Source organism: Pseudochaenichthys georgianus, chromosome 21, assembly GCF_902827115.2.
Source record: "Pseudochaenichthys georgianus chromosome 21, fPseGeo1.2, whole genome shotgun sequence".
Classification (NCBI taxonomy): Eukaryota; Metazoa; Chordata; class Actinopteri; order Perciformes; family Channichthyidae; genus Pseudochaenichthys; species Pseudochaenichthys georgianus.
In genome coordinates, this window is record NC_047523.1 from 20,662,885 (window position 1) to 20,685,839 (window position 22,955).

At 43.9% G+C, this 22,955-nt stretch overlaps 1 protein-coding gene across 1 annotated transcript in view; it reads left to right on the top strand.

Moving 5' to 3' along the window:
• Nucleotides 1-19,434, top strand: part of cps1 (carbamoyl-phosphate synthase 1, mitochondrial) — a 69,886-nt gene extending 50,452 nt beyond the window's left edge. Inside the window, exons 33-38 of the mRNA XM_034109301.1 lie at nt 2,391-2,465; nt 2,583-2,681; nt 12,616-12,675; nt 12,813-12,925; nt 18,136-18,265; nt 18,376-19,434. Of these exons, the coding sequence (XP_033965192.1) occupies nt 2,391-2,465; nt 2,583-2,681; nt 12,616-12,675; nt 12,813-12,925; nt 18,136-18,265; nt 18,376-18,513 (615 nt within the window). The 3' untranslated portion in view covers nt 18,514-19,434. The remainder of the gene's footprint in view (nt 1-2,390; nt 2,466-2,582; nt 2,682-12,615; nt 12,676-12,812; nt 12,926-18,135; nt 18,266-18,375) is intronic.
• The last annotated feature ends 3,521 nt before the right edge of the window (nt 19,435-22,955 follow it).

Here is a 22,955-nt window from a genome sequence, read left to right on the forward strand (position 1 = left end):
AACCACCCAACTATGTCTTAGTGAGGAACAACGAAAGCCCAACCAAACATATGTAAAAAGTATCTGTATCAGTACTAGATCAGTAAAAAAAGATGTGGAAATCGTCATTGAAAAAAGTTTTAAACTAGCTGTTCATTTTGATTCAGCTGCGGAGATAAAGACATGTATACAGGTGTCACTTCCGCCTCTAACAAGGCCCATAGCGAGCGACAATATTATGTGGAAATGTCTTACTTCATTCATTCCCTTCTGTGGAGCTCAGCTGCTACCCCAAGATAATATTGTTCATGTTGTGGAGCTTCACAATTCTTCCGCCTCTTAGGAGTGGGCGGTTGGGGTGGGATAGCGAGATGGGGAAATGGTGTGTGTGTGTGTGTGTGTGTGTGTGTGTGTGTGTGTGTGTGTGTGTGTGTGTGTGTGTGTGTGTGTGTGTGTGTGTGTGTGTGTGTGTGTGTGTGTGTGTGTGTGTGTGTGTGTGTGTGTGTGTGTGTGTGTGTGTGTGTGTGTGTGTGTGTGTGTGTGTGTGTGTGTGTGTGTGTGTGTGTGTGTGTGTGTGTGTGTGTGTGTGTGTGTGTGTGTGTGTGTGTGTGTGTGTGTGTGTGTGTGTGTGTGTGTGTGTGTGTGTGTGTGTGTGTGTGTGTGTGTGTGTGTGTGTGTGTGTGTGTGTGTGTGTGTGTGTGTGTGTGTGTGTGTGTGTGTGTGTGTGTGTGTGTGTGTGACATAGCCTTGGTTATTGTGTGAAAGCCACACACACTCATTCTGTCCCAGAGACACACCATTGCAATTGAACAACAAACCATTATAACGGAGACTCCCGAGGTTTACATAATTATATTTATGGGGGCTTGTGTAAAGTTTCTCATTTTCAGACCATTTATGTCTCCACTAGTGTTAGTGATGCCATTTTTCTAACAGCTCTTGTTTATATTTCCATATCTTGCTTCATAGTTTTAAGTGTTTGCTGCAATTTTGGTTTTACAGTGGGGATCGTGGATAAAATAGGGATCCACTTTTTATTTGAATTATGCACCATACAACTATTCTGGATTTACAGATACCACCAGCACAGTCTTTGTGGTACTTATTTTCTGCTTTTCAAAAAATCCACTCTTTTATTTGAGTTTCTTCTTTCATAGCACTATTAGAAGTTGCCCCTCTCTGTATGTGTTCCCCTTTCGCCATTTCATTGTCTTTCTTGGTCACATTCTGCCATGTTATCTATGCATACTTCTCTGTCTTTCTTTGAACAAAGCCACGATAAGCGATGCTGGTTCCCCGTCTGCATTCTCTTCTCTTGGTCCCTTCTTACATTAGTATGCTAACATTACGTTCAGCTGATTAGATAGCCTGCTTCAAGGATGAATCCCCCCCTAGTGGCCCTGCCTCTACGTGTGTGTCTGTGCTTCTCCACGAACCACACAACGCTGCACCACCTCTCTGTCTTTTCAAAGTAATGGGGGTTGTCTGCTTTAAAATATATGAATGGCTTCTCACAACACTTAATTTGTATTTAATATAATGAGGACAAAGCTTCGGCCTTCTGCCCTTGTTCCTACCGTTCCTTTCAATCTTTCTCTCCTCTCTTTAAAATTAACAAAACAATATTTTATCTTTTCTTCTCACCCATTTTAATTTGATTGTATATCTGCAATTCCATTATTTTAATTAAATGGTCATGTTTATTTCTCCTGTCTTAATTGAAAAAAAATGTTGTTCCTTCCTTATATGTCATCCCTTCTTCTCTCAAGTCCTCTCCATTACTATCTCCTCTAAAGTAATTTTTATTGTTCTGGCCTTACTGCTATCTGCTTCTCCACACCGCTCCCTCTTTTCTATTATCTGCCCTTTTATATATCAGTGTTTAAGTGGAAATAGTGGATTGCATTAGCAAAATGAAATAACTCGTAGTATTGTGAGAAAGCACCCCTTTTCTTAGTTTGTATAAATAGTTTGTATTGATCATTAAACAGTAATTGCCACTTGACCTGCTCCTCTTTAAGGGAAGCTGGAAGCTTAGTCTGTCCTCTAGGTGGCAGCAGTGTCATGAAGTCCCTGAAACCTTTCCAATGGACTGGAGCCATTTAAGTGTGAAATTATTCTCCAATTGATTGCCACTCTTTTTGCAGTAGTTTATAATGGCTCCACTATTGTTGGTACACAGATGTTTTTCATGGTTAATCAACAGGATTTCTTGTAAAAACAACAATGATGGCCAATTGTTAACGGTCATAAGAACTGACTCAAATGGCATTGGGCCTTGTAGCAACTACTACAGCTGAACAAGGATTTTCAAAAGTAATTATGTAGTTGACTCATTACCATCTCAAGTTGTAATGTTATTTTATTCCAAAGCATGTTGAAATAAATCCACTCTTCCCTTTTCTCACCAGGCACCCATGTTCTCCTGGCCGCGGCTGAGGGAGGCAGACCCAGTGCTTCGCTGTGAGATGGCCTCCACTGGAGAAGTAAGACCCTCAGAGTCACACAGCAACATATTTTGGTTCATTAATGTGAAGTGTACTTTTCTTTATCGGAAATGGGTGATTCAGTGTTAACAGTTAGTCATGTGTGATTTGTTGCAGGTAGCGTGTTTTGGACCAAACATTTATTCAGCCTTCCTGAAGGCTATGCTCTCAACAGGATTCAAGCTTCCGCAGAAGGGCATCCTGCTTGGGATTCAGGTAAGACTACAGCCATCTGGAGGTCCACTTGCCTCCTGTTGGTGTTTCCTTTTGGTGCCTCCTGCCCGCAAGACAGCAAATACACAGGGCCAGCAGAACAGGTGGTATAAATCTTTCAAGCTATCAGCCTCTTACTGTGCCAGCCCGACACTCCTCCGTTTGTTTGACGCAAATCATAACTTGATTCTTGCAACGCTAGCAACTCTCATGATGTGAGAGACATTGGGTAAATTACTCGGAGAGGTTACCTATTAGTAAGACTTGATCAAAACTTCCCAAAACAACCCTAAAACAAAAACATGTTTTGGAGGGACATTGTCTAAAAGCAACAGGTAGTCAACCATTTTTAATTCAGTGGGGTTTTTGGCAGTATTGTGGTAATTTTCAGGCTCAGTACAAACTATTTGGTCTTCATAAGACCTTGAGGATTAGTAAGTAGAACAGGGAAGACGAAGGATACGAAGATTAATCCTGATGCTTTTATACCTAAAAGATTAAGAGGAACTACAAAAACATAAAAGTCAACAAAGTATTCAAACAATAATCTTTCTTAAACAATATCCTAAGTTGGAGAAGAACTGCTCACAAAAAATGACAGGTTAAGTTCTGCACGAAAATTATTTTCTCATCAACCAAGCGCTCTGTCCAAAATCTTTAATGGACATTGCTCGATAAAGTTGCCGTAAAAACATCTCTCAATCCTTTACAAATCCTTAGCTGTAGAACACAAACTGTGAGCCTGAGCACTGTACTTTTTTCAATGACACAATCTTACATGAGTTTTGATAATTACGTTTTGCTTCTACCCTTGGTTGCCAAACTGGAAGTTTGAGTAATGCAGCGTCAACAAAGCACTCGCAACACTCGCTGTATAATTGGTGCTCTTGGGGAACAGGTCCACTTCAAGGCAAGTACCTGGGGTTAGATATGCACCGTAACGAGGCTGACAAGTAGCAACACTTCAAGCAGACGGATCGAGAACAAACCGCAACATAGGTGTGATTTACCAATGGTTTTGAGAAAGTTTGTGGTAGGAGGGTTAAAACGTTTTTTGGCGGTAATCTATTGAAAAAGACTGTGGCCTTCAGATTAAGGGCGGTTCATTTTACCGTTCGAAAAAGTGATGATCAAATGTTGTATTTGGATGGGGTTAGTGGCTGTTATATTACCAATAAATTAGATGCCAACGTGAAATAGTTCCCACATAGTTAGGAACCCTCAGAGAAATATTATCCGACTAGCCCTCACATCAACAGGCTTTTTTGTTGTTGTCTTCCAGCCCATTGTTTTGGTTCAGTCTCACTACTCTCAACAACCTCAATTCCACCAGCAGAAAGCTGTTTTAAAAAAAACAACCTCAAAACCAACTGAACGATACATGCGCTGGGACAAAGTGCAGAGTTTAGTTGGCAACTTGCCAGGGAACATGGTGGAGCATTTAGCAGCGGAAGAGCCGGATATCTATTCAGGAGATTGTGTAAAGCTTATATTGGATTTCAACCTGTAGGTAGCCTGACTCAAAATTAATGCTATTGTTGAAAATAAACAAATGTTGCTGACAACGTTACCATATGAACTAGTTATAACAAGTCAGCTTTGTTTTTTGCTGGCTTTTTTCTGCTGTGTTAGCTCAGGTTACCAGTTAGCACAAAATATCTGTTCATGCAGGATTTCATATTGATGGCTCGTAGCACACACTTCATACCAACATCATTCACATGGATAGTAGTAAAATAAAGTAGTCACAAAGTGCTACTGCAGGAGGTGAAATTGATACCATTTTAAGTTAAAGTTATTACACATCAACCATAGTTGAGCAAATAGAGTTGGCAAATAGTCATGGGGAATGAAACTACATTGTCTTTGTCTTTCATACTCTCCAATCCTCACTGTTTGCCTCTGTCTTTTTAATTAAGCGTAGCTTTTTTGCACCAGTACAGGCAGTCTGTCAAAATTGCAAGCTAGATTAGAAACTGGTATAACATGGAAACTTGTTAATGTAGGCCGCAGAATCTTCAAAGAATATCAAACCATAATTACAATGCTTTTGTGAGACGGCTGTAATTGTAGCAAGCTTATTGTTTATTAAGCTGAAGGGCATCGAGCGTAAACACTTGCAAATAAACAGCAACAACTCACACAAGAGTTCTCAGCACTTTGAAATGTGCTTGATGGAATACATTAGGTGGGTACTTAGAAGCTGATGTCCAACATAAACACATATCTACATGATTTGTTTATTTTTCTTTTACATCCTGTGATAACGGTAATGTATCAAACTGGAAATATGGTTATAATGATTTTATTTGTAAAACTGCAGTCTTCGTTTGTGAAAGCTGCAACTATAAATATCTGGGTCCAAGTTGTTATCACCACAGCAAAAAAAGAAATAATGCTTCAATAACATTGCCATCCTTAAGATTAAAAGAACATAAACAAACTTGATTGTCCTAACAAACTCCATAAACTATAGCTAGCACGTAATACTGATTTTTGAAGCAAATGCTAAAACTCTATTTTTTATTGTATTATACTACATAAAACAGTAACACTTGGAGGCATTATGAAGAAGTGTGCAACAGAGGCCTGCACTACGAAGCTGGTTCAACCTAACCTGGATATGTTTGAGTTAGCCGGTTGGCCTAATCCAAAACATACGCGCTCTCGCTAAACTGTACTACGACGCGGGTTATCAAGTGGATCGCTCAAGTGTCCTATCTAGTTAGGTGCGCGTTCACATGAAAGGGGTGGTATTTGGAGCATTCGACCAATCACAAACATGGACAAGCGTACTGACAACGCAGCGCGTCATACTTCCTGAATGAAAAGTTAACTATAATATTAGACATATGAAGAAGTTAAACTTTAAACATCCATGACTTAAACACTTTATCCAGGATAAAAGCCACATAGCTGCACCTGCAAGTTGAATACAGCTGGTAAAAGAAAAAGTGTTTGAATGCGTACATTAACAGGTTTATGATATCACTGCCCGTCTAAAACACGAGTGGATCTGACTTTATTTACATTTGACTCGAGTGTTTCGTCAACTTAATGTGTTTCTTAAAATAATACTTCTGCATACAGTATGTGACACTGTGAGTGTTGCACGGCCAGATACGGCTCAGCTGACTCAGATAAGGAAATATATGATACATTATGACGTGATATGCCGCGGACTGTACTGTTGCTTTGATCCGGTTACTTATGTTGTGGCAGATATTTAATTAAGCTTTCTTAACGCTAATGTTATAATAGTCAGATTGCTCTGAAGATGTGATATTCTATTAATGTTCACGTTCACACAGTCGGTGATTTTTGCCGGCCGTCTTTCCTGCAACGGCAGTTTTTCTGTATTTCCTTTCTCCTGAAATATGAATTGATCGCTTTAAACTCTGAGCTCTGATTGGTCAGCAGGCGGTGCTTTCACTGACTTGATCTCTTAGCCTGCAACCTAACCGGCTCCGGACCAGGGGCCTATACTACGAATCAGGATTTTCGTTTAGCAAGCTAACTTCAGGGATTTCCGGTCCTACGAAGCTGGTTCACTTTTTAGCGGGCTAGATAACTTATGCTGAGCGGCTAGCCTGCTCCGGAGCAGGATAGGTTCCAGGATAAGAGATCAACTCAGTGAAAGCACCGTGCCTGCTGACCAATCAGAGCTCAATGTGCGGAGGAAATACAGTTTAAACTGCCGTTGCAGGAAAGACTGCCGGCCAAAATCACTGACTGTGTGAACGTGAAAATGAATAGAATATCACCTCCCATCTTCAGAGCAATCTGACTATTATAACTATTATACTATTATTATACTATTATGCTAAGAAAGCTTACTTAAATATCTGCCACAACAACATAATTAACCGGATCAAAGTAACATTACGTAGCCTACAGTCCGCGGCACTGTGAGTGCAGACGTCGATGTGTCCCATTATCATTCACATCATAATGTATCATATTTCCTTATCTGAGTCAGCTGAGCCGTATATGGCCGTGCAACACTCAGTGTCACATACTGTATGCAGAAGTATTATTTTAAGCAACACATTAAGTTGACGAAACACTCGAGTGTAATTAAAGTCAGATCCACTCGTGTCTTAGACGGGGCAGTGATATCATAAACCTTTTTAATGTACGCATTCAAACACTTGTTCTTTTACCAGCTGTATTCACCTTGCAGCTATGTGGCTTTGATCCTGGATAAAGTGTTTAAGTCATGGATGTTTAAAGTTTAACTTCTTCATATTTGACTAATATTATAGTTGACTTTTCATTCAGGAAGTATGACGCTGTGCTGTCAGTACGCTTCTCCATGTTTGTGATTGGTCGAATGCTCCAGATACCACCCATTTTATGTGAACGCGCACCTAACTAGATAGGGCACGGCTGGCTTGAGCGATCGAATTGATAGCCAGCAACGTAAGACAGTTTAGCGAGAGCGGGTTTGTTTTGGAATAAGTCAACCGGATATCTCAAAACATATCCAGGATATGTTGAACTAGATTCGTAGTATAGGGCCCAGGTTAGTCGCTCATCATAAGTTACTAGGGATGTAACGATACCAAAAACTCACGGTACGATAATATCGCGATAACAAGTCCACGGTACGGTATTTATCGCGATATTGAATAATAAAGGGGATTTTTTTTTACTCTGGAAATGTTTCTTTGTTACATAATAAATCTGATTTGTACAGCATTTTAGTAGGATAGCAGTATTTTAAAATGTCAAAAACAAAGTGACAGTAACATACTGGAACAAGAAAACTATAGGTTACTTACGTAACCCCAGACTCAGAGTAACATGAAGTGAGATGTCTCACTATGGGATGCGCCTCATCGCGGAGCAAACGGAAGCATCAATCTCATTACGCCAATCCTGATTGGCCGGTGATTCTTGACGTCAACGTCAGGGGAAATCACCCCCTATAAGTAGCCTGCGCCACGACGCATGCGTCATTCAAAATAAGGGGTGGGAACGTGTACAGAGGACCCGGAGGTCAATCGTGTACGAGTGCGTCCCCGCCTAACGGTGCGTTTAAATCGTGCATTAAAGAGAACAGCTGTCATTGAGCATTTTCTCCCCTTGCGAACAGACTTAACGCGGCTCCGCCGTAACGCACCCACAGCGGACTCCCGATCCTTGGATGAGGAGTCCAGTCTGCATAGAGTGGTGCACCCTTTGACAGTAATTCTGTCCCTAGGTGCATACGCGGTACTTGTGTCGTTCTCAGAGGGAGGAGACGTCTGCCGCTCCAAGGGATCAGTTTGTGTGCCAGTGTGTGTGACTGGAGACAACGCAATCTCCCCTGGCGGTTCATACACGATATCGTGTTGTCTATCCTCACGGGGACATGAAGTCCTCTGAGAGAAGGCAGGAAGCGTTTTAGGGTGGGGAACACCGCTAAAAGCTCCGGGTAATTTACGCGTGCCCGCTGGAAGTCTCTGTTCTAGAGACCTCTCACCGGGCGACCCTCGTAAGTCCCCTGTCAGCCCGTCTGACCTGCGTCCGTGGTGACCACCTTCCGCGAAAGGACTGCACCCGTAGGCGCGTCCCGCACTGGAAAAGTCGGGTGTAGTGCCACTACGCATTTCATAATCACCAAAACTCTCCGTAAGCCGTGGAGTTCGGGGTTTAGTTTTATTATGAGGCCCATGTTGAGCGGGTGCTTTACGAGGACATTTTCCTCCGTAATCTGACTCCGCTCGGTGGGCTTTATAGATAAAACCCTTCTTTCTAGGAGAGAGAGAACCTTTCTCTCCAGAATGTGGGTTGACTCTCACTGGGTTTGTGAAAACAGATCAATTATAACTGTTTTGAGAAGCCCAGGCAGACATCGTGAGTATCTCCTGCTGTATGCTCCTTAGAGCCAGCTGGGATGTCACCCTTATGGCTCCGACCGGCACTGCGCATGTGCGTGACGGAGGTGCCTTTACAGCTCCAGCCGGTACTGCGCATGTGTGTGCCGGTGGTGCCCTCACGGCTCCAGTCGGCACTGCGCCTGCGCGTGCCGGTGGTGCCCTTAAAGCCCCGGCCGGCACTGCGCATGTGTGTAGCGGTGGCTTCACGGACCCGTCAATAATCCGTCCTTTGAGAGATGCCGTAGCTGCTCTTGAAAGGGGAAGGATTGACGGGCCGTTCTTTACAGCTCTAGCCGGCACTGCGTACGCACGTGGCGGTAGTGCCCTTAAAGCCCCAACCGGCACTGCGCATGCGCGTGGCGGTGGTGCCTTCACAGACCGCCACAGATCACAGATTATCCGCCTTTTGAGAGAGGCCGTAGCTGCTCTCAGAAGGGGATTTATGGTTAACGGACTGTTTATTGTCTTTCTTTTCATTTTTTTTGAGCTGCGCCCTTGGCCGGAGCCTGGATGCGTCAGCGGAAAATGGTTTATTCAGACAGAAAGATGTGACATGTGTTTTATGCGGACTTGAGGATGACGTTGAGGCATCTCTCGAGGCGGCGGGAACACATTCACGGAGGGGAGAAGGAGGGGCTGTCACGCCGCTCGCTTCTTCTTCCTCGACTGCTGGCCGAGATTCTGGGTTGGCTGAGCCTGAGCTGCAGCCGGAACCGGAGATTTTCTCGGCCAACTTGCCCTCGTCTCCAGCCTGGGCTGGGGACTCGGGATGGGCTCCGACCTCTGCGTCTTCGGTGTTTTAAACCGAGCAGAGTACGAGGCAGCTTGGGTGTCGTGAGTATCTCCTGCTGCATGCTCCTTAGAGCCAGCTGAGATGTCACGCTGACAGCTCCAGCCGGCACTGCGTGTGGCGGTGGTGCCTTCACAGACCCGTCAATAATCCGCCTTTTGAGAGATGCCGTTGCTGCTCTCAAAAGGGGAGAAAATTGGTTTTATTGATTTTATATTCATTTTTTTGAGCTGCGCCCTCGGCCTGGATGCGTCAGCAGAAAATGTTTAATGACAGAGGAATCAACCAACGTGTGACATGTGTTTGTGCGGACTTGAGGATGGCGTTTAGGCATCTCTCGAGGCGGCTGGAACACATGCACGGAGGGGAGAAGGAGGGGCTGTCACGCCGCTCGCTTCTTCTTCCTCGACTGCTGGCCGAAAGTCTGGGTTGGCTGAGCCTGAGCTGCAGCCGGAACCGGAGATTGTCTGGCCGCAGCGCGCTGACACACGGCTTGTAGGTCCATACTGAGACCGGGCGAAGCTGGTGTGCTATCGCCGAGAGAGCAGCCATCGCTCCCGGCTTTGCAGCCTGAGCTGGTGACACGAAGACGTCGTCTTCTTGCTCATCCGAGTCAGACAGGAGGAACTCAGAGGTGTACTCTTCGTCCTCCATGTAGTCTAACTCCAGGACATCTTCCGCGGGTGAAACCATGGTGAGGTCCAGTCGGGAGCCCCAGCTTGGTATAGCGTGGGGCCCCGTTCCCGCGTTTCTTGCCGCCACCGGATCTCGGCCTGATATGGCGCGGGATTCCGGTTCTGCGGGTGCCGCTGTCGTTGAGCCCCAGACCGCAGTGAGGGGCTCCATCTCTGCGGCAGACGTCCCCGTGTCTTGATTGCCGGTCGGCGGATCAGTGGACATGAGGGGGTCCCGTCCCGACAGGTTAACTTGTTGCGCTAACCTTCGATGGAGGCTATTCACGGTGAGGCGGACACAATGTCCGCACGAGCCGGGGTTGTCGATGGCCTCCTGGGCGTGTTCCAGCCCGAGGCAGGACGAACAGATCTGGTGTGAGTCTGTGCCTGACACTTTCAACCCGCAACCGCAGCGCCGAGCCTCCGAGTTCCTGACTCCTCTGGTGTGAGGGGGAGAGGCATCCATCTCGTTCGCCGTGAGGCGTGGAGAGGGTCCGCTCATGACAGGTACGTTCGAGAAAAAAATGTTTACCGATCTGTCTTTAATCCGGGGGAAAAAAGGACAGCGTGGGTCTTTTTCTCTCAAGGATATTACCTGGTATGGTAATATTCCTGTAATCCTTTTCTCCTCCGTGGAAGAGAGAAGAAAAAAGTGTCCTCGCTACCGTGGTGTCGGTAGTGAGGGAAAAACACAAGTTAGCGACTGGTGTGTTGCTAACTTGAAGTCAAAACCTTACCTTACTCCAGAGGAAGAACGGCGAGGTTGACTATAATACCCTTCTGTGAGAGAATCGGGTAGCCGGCTAACGCCCGTCGACCGAAATTAGCTTTGGGTTCAGTCTGTGGACTGTTAAGCTAGCCCGGCTACCGTTCGAGATGTGCTCTGAAGCGAGAAGAGGTGTTTGAATGACGCATGCGTCGTGGCGCAGGCTACTTATAGGGGGTGATTTCCCCTGACGTTGACGTCAAGAATCACCGGCCAATCAGGATTGGCGTAATGAGATTGATGCTTCTGTTTGCTCCGCGATGAGGCGCATCCCATAATGAGACATCGAACGGAGTGTTATGAATGAGAACCAGTGTTTTTGTACCTATAGTACTACCAAACAAAGTAGGCATTTTCTTTGTGCCACTGCATCTCACAATTAAACATTTAATAATCAGACCCTGCAATAAAATAAATCAAGTTTCACTTTAGTTTTTCAAGTAACTCAACTCAAACTCACTAGTCACTCACTCGGCATCATCAGACAGGTTTTTAGGAATATGAGAATGTCCACATTTCCAGGTATTTATAAGCTGGGATGTTTGGGCATTTACAATATCCCCTGCTCTGGAAAAAACTCTCTCGCTTGGTACTGATGTTGCGGGGACAGCAGTGGTCGCGTTAACCGAATATTTTATTTAACAATGACGGAAAAATCTGAAAGCAGTCTGTCATTTTGACAGATTAGAACAAACTCGGAACAGCGCCAACGTTTTCCCGCAGCGAGGCTCTGGTGTTATGCCGTGTTATGCATGCCCTCCAAAAGGAAATGATATAGTTTCCAACCCATACCTTGCCGTACAGATCAACACATGTCTGGGAGGTTTTGCGAAAAAGTCTAACGCCACCTCAGTGGGACGGAGAGATATGCTTTGGCCATGGGTGACAGCAGTGGGTCAAACTGTGCATTGTCTCTCCACCACTTAAAAAAAAATACAGTTTTTGCCAAGAAGGTGAGGCTTATTGACAGGGCGAGATATAAATATACTGTTGGTACTTGTCAATGTCTCTAGGTGTGTAAATGTAGCCCTGTAAATACGATGTCCTTTTGTGTTCTGTTGTTTTATGTTCATGTTGTAACCTACTTGCTGCCATGTTGGACAGGTCTCTCTTGAAAAAGAGATCGATGATCTCAATGGGACCACCTGGTTAAATAAAGGTTTAAAAAAAAAAAAGTGTTTAAAAAAATATATATATTTAAAAAAAAAAATCATGAAAAAAACATCGTGGTAGATTTTGTCAGTCTCACGACGATATTGGGACGTTTATTTACCGCGATATTCGGTATATCGTTACATCCCTATAAGTTACCATGGAAATCTAGCTAAAAAGCGAACCAGCGTCGTAGGACCGGAAACCCAGAGTTTTCCCTGAAGTTAGCCCGCTAAGCGAAGATCCAGCTTCGTCGTACAGGCCTCAGATAACTTTAGGCTGATTGTGACCAAAAGAGAGACCGCAAAACCATCACATCGGAGTGAAAGAGAGAAAATAGCCTCCCTTAAAAAGCTGTTCCATAGCACTCCACATCACTTATACTCTCTACTAAATATACAGGATGTACTGCAATCCATCTTTTGCCCTTCAATAACTGTCATCACGTTGTGTATCATAAAGTACCATACTATAATATATTGTCAAATGTAACATCATGATAGAAAACAGTGAGATTATTGTACAGGAAAACTACAGATTTGAGCAAGAACGTTGAACATCTGATGGACTTTTTCTCCCACAACTGCTGTGGATCTTCTTTAATGAATACAGAAATCAACATGAACACTTATGTATCTGTATTTATAATGCTAATCATTTTGTTTCTTCATTTCTGATTCCTCCCATCCAGTATTCGTTCCGACCTAATTTCCTGGCTACAGCTTACCAGTTGAACGAAGAAGGATTCAAGGCGAGTATTGAAAGCTTGACAAGAGACTTGTAATTGAAAACAAGACATATTATCAACAAGTATTACAAATCCAGGAGGATATTAAGCTTTGTATGTTTCTATATATGTTTTAACGTTGCCTTATTTCTGTCCTCTAGCTCTATGCGACTGAAGCTACCTCCGCCTGGCTGTGTGCCAACGATATGCCGGCCACGCCCGTCGCCTGGCCCTCTGAGGAGGGAGGAGACAAAAGTTTGCCCAGTATTAAGAGGTTGGGAAATCATTCTTTTGACATATTCAACCAAACATGGTAAACCAAGCTAGCTAATGTTAAACTGTGAGGTTGAAATAGGCCTCCGGTTTCCTGAGGCAGCGGTTAAGTAATACATCAATTGTGGTTCCATTTAAACTAGGCATATCTAATATCTAATGAGATCCTGCCTTTAGATCAAAGGGCATAGCCTTATTAATTATCTTTGTGATATGCTGATAAGATCAAAGAAGATGTAGCAGACTTAGAAGTCCAGATATGTTGCATTAGCCAGCATTAGGGCTTGAAATAGTAAGGATGAGGAAATCTGGACAGATCAATGTCAAAGGGGAAAGAAAATTAAAGAGGCTAACCCACAATATGGTTGAACTTTTCCTATGGCCGTCAAAAATGAAACCAGAAATATAACGTGTATATTTTTAAGGTAGATGTAATTGATATTTTAATTTACCTCAAAGAGAAGCTGACTGCATCTCTTCCATGTATACCAGTTTTCAAAGACAAGACAAGCAACATAGGATAAGTGTAGCCCGCTGTTTTACTGCATTTCTAAGGCAATGATTCCATAAACTAGTCATGAATATGCTACAATAAAGCCATCTGGAGCATATGTTTGGAGAAGAGCTGGTAAAGAAGAGCATGTCATGTCGGGTCGGGACGGGTGGTGCAGTGGTCTGTGTATCTGATCATCAGATCAAGGGGGGGTGCTGGGGAACTCCAGTTCGAAACCCGCTCCTGCCACCACTGCGTCAGGCCGTTGTGTCCTTGGGCAAGACACTTCACCCGGATTTGCTCCTGTGGGTATTGTCCACAGTACATGTATGATACTAATGTGTACTTGTAAAAGAGCCTCGATGACTTCGAGGCGTGAAGATGGACGGTGTGGCGCAGTGCGCTGTGCAATGATCATCAGATCAAGGGGTGAAACCCGCCGCAGCTGCGTCTGTAAAGCCGTTGTGTCCTTGGGCAAGACACTTCACCTGAACTTGCTCCTGTGGGTATTGTCCACAGTACATGGCCATTGCATGTATGTGTAATGTGTATTTGTGAAGCGCTTTGAGCATCTGGAAAAGCTCTATAATAAATAAAAGAGGATGAACAGACCTAGACCAAACCCACAGGTACACACTGCGGCTGGCCAGCAGGCATCAGCTGTGCGGCGCTGCAGAGAGGCTCTTTAAAGAGAGGAACATGACCTTTCTTGTAACGGCTCTCCGTCCTCCATATTTTCTTTTAGAATCTGGTCCTAATTCAATGCTGTCTGTCAAAGTCCTTCATATGAATGTGAGAGTGTGTTTGAGTGAAAAACAGAAACACATAGATATGCTATAGTCAACTTAATTAATTCAAACACTTCTACAGCTGGTAGTAGTATTAGAAAATCTTTTTGACAAAAAAAAAGTCTTATAAACAGGGAATCTATAGGTTACTTACGTAACCCCAGAGCTCAGAGTAACATGAAGTGAGATGTCTCACTATGGGATGCGCCTCATCGCGGAGCAAACGGAAGCATCAATCTCATTACGCCAATCCTGATTGGCTGGTGATCTACGTATCTTTCAGTTCGACTGATGTAAACCAGTCGTCTTGTCGCACGAGCCGCAGCAGAGATGTGTGAGTGAGCATTCTGAACTTATATCTTTTTAGATATTTGTTCAGAGTCCTCAAATCAAGTATTGGCCGAATTCCGTTCCCTCCCCGTTTGGGAACGAAGCCGCCCTGACTCTGCTCGGCGGGTACAATAGATATAGCCCTCTTTTCTAGGAGTGAGAGAATCTCTCTCTCCAGAATATGGGCTGACTCTCCTCGGGCCTGCGAATGCAGAATGCCAGAGAAGCGAGGGGGGGTGACAGCGAATTGGAGTCTGTAGCCCCGTGTTACTGTCTTGAAAACCCAAGCAGATGATGTGAGCGGAAGGACCGGAAGGAGTTGCCTCTTCGTCCGCGCTGCTTGGGGAAAATGTTTCCCTTCGTAGCGGGACCTGGAGGTCTCCTTGGCCATTTCAGGCCAAGGGATGTTGAGTCTGGCCGCGGCGCGTTTACACACGGCCTGCAGGTCCATGCTCAGACAGGGCGAAGCTGGTGTGCTATCTCCCGGGAGAGCAGCCCTCGCTCCAGGCTTTGCAGCCTGAGCCGATGACATGAAGATGTCCTCTTCATGTTCATCCGACTCTGACAGGAGGAACACCGAAGCGTCCTCTTCGTCCTCATCGTTGTCCAGCTCGAGGACATCCTCCGCGGGTGAGACCATGGTGAGGTCTAACCGGGAGCCCCAGCTCGGTAAAGCGTGGGGTCCCCTTCCCGCGTGTCTTGCCGTCACCAGGTCCCAGCCTGCCAGGGCACGGGATTCCGGTTCTGCAGCCATCGCAGATAATGAGCCCCAGACCGACACGGAGAGGGGTTCACTCTCTGCGGCGGACGCCCCCGCGTCTTGACTGCCGGCCGGCAGGTCAGTGGACATGGGGGGGTCCTGCTCCGACAGGCTAGCTTGGCGTGCTAGCCGTCGGCGGAGGCTCTTCGCGGTGAAGCGGACACAATGTCCGCACGAGCCGGGGTTGTCGATAGCGCCTTGGGCGTGTTCCAGCCCGAGGCAGGACGAGCAGACCTGGTGTGTGTCTGTGCCCCGAGATCTTCAACCCGCAGCCGCAGAGTCGAGCCACCGAGTCCCTGACTCCTCTGGTGTGAGGGAGAGAGGCGTCCATCTTGTTCGCCTCGTGGCGTGGACAGGACCCGCTCTCAACAGGTAAGTTGGGAGAAAAAGGTGTTACCACCCTGTCCTTAATCCGGAGAAAAGGACGGTGTGGGTCTTTTATTCCCGGAGAATACTGACTGGTGTGACAGTATGCTCCTTTAATCCTTTCCTCCTCCGTGGGGAAGAGAAAAGAAAAAACTTCCTCGCTACCGTGGTGTCGATAGTGAGGGAGCGAGCTAGCAACAGGTGTGTTGCTAGCTTGAAAAAATCAGACCTACCTTACTTTCCGGGGAAGAGAAGGGCGAGGTCGATTTCAATACTAACAGCGTTAGTATTACCGTCTTCCTGCAAAGCAGAAGGAGTAGCCGGCGAGCGCCCGTCGACCGAAATGGATATATTTGGGTTCAGTCTGTGGACAGTTAAGCTTGTCCGGCTACTATAGAGATGTGCTCTGAAGCGAGAAGAGGTGTTTGAATGACGCATGCGTCGTGGCGCAAGCTACTTATAGGGGGTGAATTCCCTGACGCTGACGTCAAGATCACCAGCCAATCAGGATTGGCGTAATGAGATTGATGCTTGTGTTTGCTCCGCGATGAGGTGCATCCCATAGTGAGACATCGAACGGAGTGTTATGAATGAGAACTTCTAATGAACTAAACGCTGTTTTTACCCTATAAAGAAACATCAATCATTCAAGGAACTGGATTTCTTCTAATCCTTTAAATGACTTTGTTATGACAGAGTAACCAACTGCCCCACTAGCCTAAAAAAGAGACAGAGGCCGTGAAATATCTCGGTCCATTTTGCTTGCCATATATTGAGATGATTTCATTTAAAAGTTGACTTTCGCTGGCTAACACCAGTGTGATTTTGGTGAGATTAGGACCTTCCTGGCCAAAGTCAGCTCTACCAGATTTAGAACGCCCCTTTCAATACTCTGGTTTTAGCGAGAATGATTAGCACTTTCTTTTTTTGCGTTGACTGCAAAACCAAATCGATGGGCTTAGCTGCAGTTATGGGTTGATTCTTAAGTGGGATCAAAAATACAAATAACTATAACAACAGGAAACCACTTGATTCACTTACACTGAACAAAAATATAAATGCAACACTTTTGTTTTTGCTCCCATTTTTCATGAGATGAACTCAAAGATCTAAAATATTTTCTATATACACAAAATAACCATTTCTCTCAAATATTGTTCACAAATCTGAAAAAATCTGTGATAGTGAGCACTTCTCCTTTGCCGAGATAATACATCCCACCTCACAGGTGTGGCATATCAAGATGCTGATTAGACAGCATGATTATTGCACAGGTGTGCCTTAGGCTGGCCACAATAAAAGGCCACTCTGAAACGTGCATTTTTGCTTTATTGGGGGGTCTGGGGGGGGTCCGAAAACCAGTCAGTATCTGGTGTGACCACCATTTGCCTCACGCAGTGCAACACATCTCCTTCCCATAGAGTAGATCAGGTTGTTGATTGTGGCCTGTGGAATGTTGGTCCACTCCTCTTCAATGGCTGTGCGAAGTTGCTGGATATTGGCAGGAACTGGAACACGCTGTCGTATACGCCGATCCAGAGCATCCCAAACATGCTCAATGGGTGACATGTCCGGTGAGTATGCTGGCCAAGCAAGAACTGGGATGTTTTCATCCTCCAGGAATTGTGTACAGATCCTTGCAACATGGGGCCGCGCATTATCATGCTGCAACATGAGGTGATGGTCGTGGATGAATGGCACAACAATGGGCCTCAGGATCTCGTCACGGTATCTCTGTGCATTCACAATGCCATCAATAAAATGCACCTGTGTTCGTCGTCCATAACATACGCCTGCCCATACCATAACCCCACCACCACCATGGGCCACTCGATTCACAACATTGACATCAGAAAACCGCTCACCCACACGACACCACACACGCTGTCTACCATCTGCCCTGAACAGTGAAAACCGGGATTCATCCGTGAAGAGAACACCTCTCCAACGTGCCAGACGCCATCAAATGTGAGCATTTGCCCACTCAAGTCGGTTACGACGACGAACCGGAGTCAGGTCGAGACCTCGATGAGGACGACGAGCATGCAGATGAGCTTCCCTGAGACGGTTTCTGACAGTTTGTGCAGAAATTCTTTGGTTATGCAAACCGATTGTTGCAGCAGCTGTCCGAGTGGCTGGTCTCAGACGATCTTGGAGGTGAACATGCCAATGTGAACAGGTGCAATAATCATGCTGTCTAATCAGCATCTTGATATGCCATACCTGTGAGGTGGGATGGATTATCTGGGCAAAGGAGAAGTGCTCACTATCACAGATTTTTTCAGATTTGTGAACAATATTTGAGAGAAATTGTTATTTTTTGTATATAGAAAATGTTTTAGATCTTTGAGTTCATCTCATGAAAAATGGGAGCAAAAACAAAAGTGTTGCATTTATATTTTTGTTCAGTGTATATAAACACAAAAATAGCATATTTATTTATTGATGATGTTATACTGTGTTTGTTTTAATAGTCTCATCAGTGAAGGTCTTATTGATCTGGTGGTCAACCTGCCCAATAACAACACTCGCCTCGTGAAGGACAACTTCGTCATCCGCAGAATGGCCATCGACCACGGTGTCCCGCTCATCACCAATTATCAGGTCGGTAAATGTCCCGCTCAAGGTGACCAGGGAAAACATACATTTGCATCCATATGTCTGTCCCGTCACTCAATAGGGTTCAACTCATTGTTTGTTTCTGTGTGTTTAAGGTGGTGAAGCTGTTCGCAGAGGCCATCCATTATGCGGGCCAGCTGGACAGCAACAGCCTCTTCCACTACCGGCAGAAAGAAAGCCAACAGAGAGTGGCTAACAAGCTAACTCTTCCTTCTATTCCCGTTGGTTTGTAAAACAGAAGTCTTTTTGAGGAGCAGGTGCTCATAAAACTGTTTCTTTAATTCCTTCTCTTTTACCATCCGATGGTAGCAAAAAAGAGTAGGTTTCTTTGTAGGAGTTAAAATATGTCCGAACAAAACACAACCCTTTGTTTAATACGTTGTTTTACGTTCTTCCCATTTACGTCAACGATTGAGTTTACTAATGCTTTACAGGTCAGTTCTTCATTATAAACAAAACTTCCTGGTCTTTATCCTCATGCAGGATACTTATTTATATTAATAACTTCTAACAGTAATTCAAATATGGTATTGTAAATATGAATAAACTGTTAAAAGGGACCAGATGCTCTGCAGATCTTCCCAGGCGGTCAGAGTTCGACATAATTTAACTTCCTGAACTAAAAGGGAAGAAAAGAGAGGAGGATTAGCACCCTGCTAAGACATCACAGCCTGACAATCTTATTTATGATAAGTGAGCTTTAAAGCATTGAAGAATTCATTATTATTTGTCAAATATAACCCCTGGACTATTATTCAATCGTACCGGGGACCATATTGACAGTCCTTTTTTTTTATGTTTTGATGCAATGCATTTTTTCTCACTTATCTGTTTGCAAGACTTGATGAATGCAATGTATTACATGTATATAGTAAAGATGTACTATATGCATAACCTTCAATAGATAAAGGAGTTTCAATGAAGGTCATTTCTGATAAGAAAGAATGTTTATCTTTTAAATTGCTCGGGTCTCAAAGCCTTTAAAGTTTTTAAGTTAATGACAACTGATCCGTTTATATATTTGGAATTATTTGTGTACATACTTGAAGTGGTGTATGTTTTAACCTGCTCTATATTTTTAACTTAAGCGATAATCCCCTATTGTTACATGTTTTTGTTTATGTATGTGTTGTTTAAGAATCCTCTGAAACACAATGAAGTCTTATCTCTAATGAGGTCTCCCGTTTGTTTGTACTGTGCAAATGATTATGTTTTCCCTCATCAGAGCTGTTTCACTCACACACACACACACACACACACACACACACACACACACACACACACACACACACACACACACACACACACACACACACACACACACACACACACACACACACACCAATACAACTCTATTGGAACAGAAAATGGTGTGCTGAGGTCACAGAACACTGGAAGAAGACTTTACTAAAAGAAAACACGCTGAGAAAGGGCATTGTAGATCAATCACCATTTTGTTAGGGTTTATATCAGTATGTAAAGCAAAGACCATGCATTAATGGAAACAATTTCAACAAAAGCACAAGGCTCTAAAACAGCTAAATCTGACAAATATGGAGTACCTTAAATCAGGCTATTCTTCAGTTAAGCTATCTTCTACTGGTGCCTCTCTGTATTGCCTGCAATGCAGTAACTGATGAATCAGATTTAAGTCCATTCTTATAAAGTGCATATCTGTGGTGCTGCTTTCTATAGATTAAAACATCAAGAGGTACATGTTGTCATATCAAATCAGATCAAAAGCTGTGCCAATATTTCCATGACAAAATAGCCAGTAAACGTGACAAGTAGGGATGGATATCGTTTGAAATTTATCGATTCCTATTCCGGTTCTGCTTATCGATTCCGGTTCTTATCGATTCCTTGTTTCGATTCCAAAATTGTAAAAGAAAGAGGTCAAACGTTTAGATAAAAAAAAAATCTTTATTCTTTTAAGCTTTAACTGACATTTTTACAAAAAAAAATATACATGCAATAGCTGTGCTTTATTTTAACTGAGTTATGCCTGTGGCAAGCTATTAACAGGCATTACACTGTGCCTTGTCTTTTTCTTTTTTAGTGTAGTGGAGCCTCACTTCAGAGCGTTTACCGCGATCCATCTTTGGTGTTATGAAGTGACTGAGCTCGTGAAATGTCTACTGGAGAGCCTCGCTGCGGGGAAACTGTGGACCTCTGTCGCCTGTCAGCGCAATTTACCTGATGCCGTTTAAAAAAATTAAGGGCGGTGCCGGCCGTCAAACGGCCCGCTGACGACCGGCCGTTCTGTGATTCTCCAGAACACAAAGATGGCCAGTCCGCCCTTACCCTGTATAGAGAGGCGAAGTCACGCCCATCTACTTCCGGCCCATGGGACCCCGGAAGCGAAAAATTAACATTGAATTCAATGGAGAGAGAAAACGTATCTTTTGATCCCGTTTGAATTGTGCCACGAACTACACATATGATGTTTGTCAATCTTAAACAATAAGTTCCATGTCAAAAAAGTCACATTTTGTCGTAAAACTGTTGAAATATAAGACTATGAAAAATACGCGACTACAAAGACTACAAATCCCAAATCCCATTCTGGCTCGCGTAAGTGATGTCACAGGCGATAATGCTCCAAGTGGTTGCGACTCGTAATTAAAGCGAAGAAGAAGAAGAAGAATATCTCATAACTGATTTATTCCCTCCAATGAATAAGAGATTGCTAAAAATAAATTCACTTTTACAAGATGCCTGTGTGCTTTGTACCAGGTTGTAATCACTTAGTGATCATACTTATAGATCATAGCTCGTTCTATCGCTTCCCTTCTGATGAAAGGACCAGGAGTCGTTGGACCAAACATATCAGGTAATACACATGTTGTGCATGGAACACAGTCAAGCTAGCTACATAGCTAGTAGCGAGCACGTTAGTTAGCATCACATTACTTAGCCTTGTCATTTGTATTAGCCTTAACATGAAGTGAACCCAAATGTTAAACAGTAAGAGTAGTCATGATGGTAAGTATTTTGTGAAACATTTGAAGAGGAGCCTATCGCCCCCTCCACCAGGTGCTAAGGGGGCGGGAGGTAGGCTAACGGCAGATTAGCATCTGCGATCTTTTCTACTTAATGCTATCTGCTCAAATGGTTAACATTGAACATTAAAAGATCAGGGAGAGTCGAAGGAAGGAAGGCAGGCAGGCAGCTTTGCATGACATGTATTTATTTATAGAAGGACCATGCATACAAAAACATTAATCTCAGCAAAGAGAAGAGATGCAATATGCCAGATTATAGCTAATAGCTAATTTCCATCTGTGGTCCATTCTTCTGGACGTGTTTCATTGTGATGATAGTGAGTCAATCTGTTTGTTGGAAAGACAGTAGTTGAGTGATTACTGATCGAACATTATTAAAAGAGATAATTATTCAAAGTGTTGTTACTGACCTTTTTCTCTTTTATTTTCTTTACCTCCCCTGTGACTGCTGAGACCCTGAGAAACATGCACACTGGACTGACCTGCTCTGGCAACCTGATTTCCACTGTACGTAATAGTATTTGGTTATGGTATATTATTTATATACATCAAAGGCACAATGCACCCCCCAGAGACACACATGTATTGAGTGTGATATTGTGCATAGGTCAAGTGAAATCATCTTTACACACTATAAAACTGTAGTAGCGGCAACTTGTTTTGAAATTGAATTTTTAATATCCGATAATGAAGTTGATCTGTTTTCTTTATTCTTCTCTCTTCCCAGCTCCATCCATCATCGTGCTCTGTTCCTGCAGGTCCTGCTTGCTAATCAATGCTTTATTTTTGTACACAATTACAAATAAAGTCAATGTATTGTATGACATGAAGTTGTGCTTCATTCGGAGTCAATAATAAATTCATTCTGCCTTCAACTGCACAATGATTGTGGACTGCACCGACATCCATGTAGCTGCCCCCCAGTAAGATGAACCAAGCAAAGAGGGTCAACATCATGCCTAAGGACATCCCGTTGCATCCGCGAGAGAGGGCTTAGACTGACCTGAGACCAGCACACCCAAATACAACGGCTCTTTTAAGAGCCACCTACAGTTTCAAAGAGTTGCAATCCTACGTTATTATAATTATTAAACTGGTTCATGTGTCACTTAGTTTACTGAACCGTGATGAATGAAAGAAATTAGTGAGGTAGTGGTTTAAATAAGTTACAAAGTAGGGCCGGGACTTTAACGCGTTAATTAAGATTAATTAATTACACAAAAATTAACGCGTTAAAAAAATTAACGCATTTTAATCGCACTTTAATCGCACTTATTTTTGCACAGCGGAACGTTTCTCACTGGATGAGTTTCAGGCGTACCGATTATACTGGAGCACCAACTAACGTTCATGACTTCAGCATGGGACTTCAAACAACAACAAACCACGGTGATCAATAGTCAAACATGAACGAACACGCTGATGAGACCGCTTTGGTCGGCCCCGTGGATGGGAAATTTTGTTTTAAAAAACCCGGGGCCATCTAGTATTTAGCTCGGGCAATGAAGCCTCACCTGCTGGTTGCCCGATCGGGCAATCTATTATGCCAGTATCATGCAGCTCGCGGATCTAGTAATGAGTGACCCGACAGTAAAACTAAACATATCTATAACTAGTTTAGGTAGTTTGAGAGGTAATTAAAATAGCTACGTGTGATATTCTAACCAGAA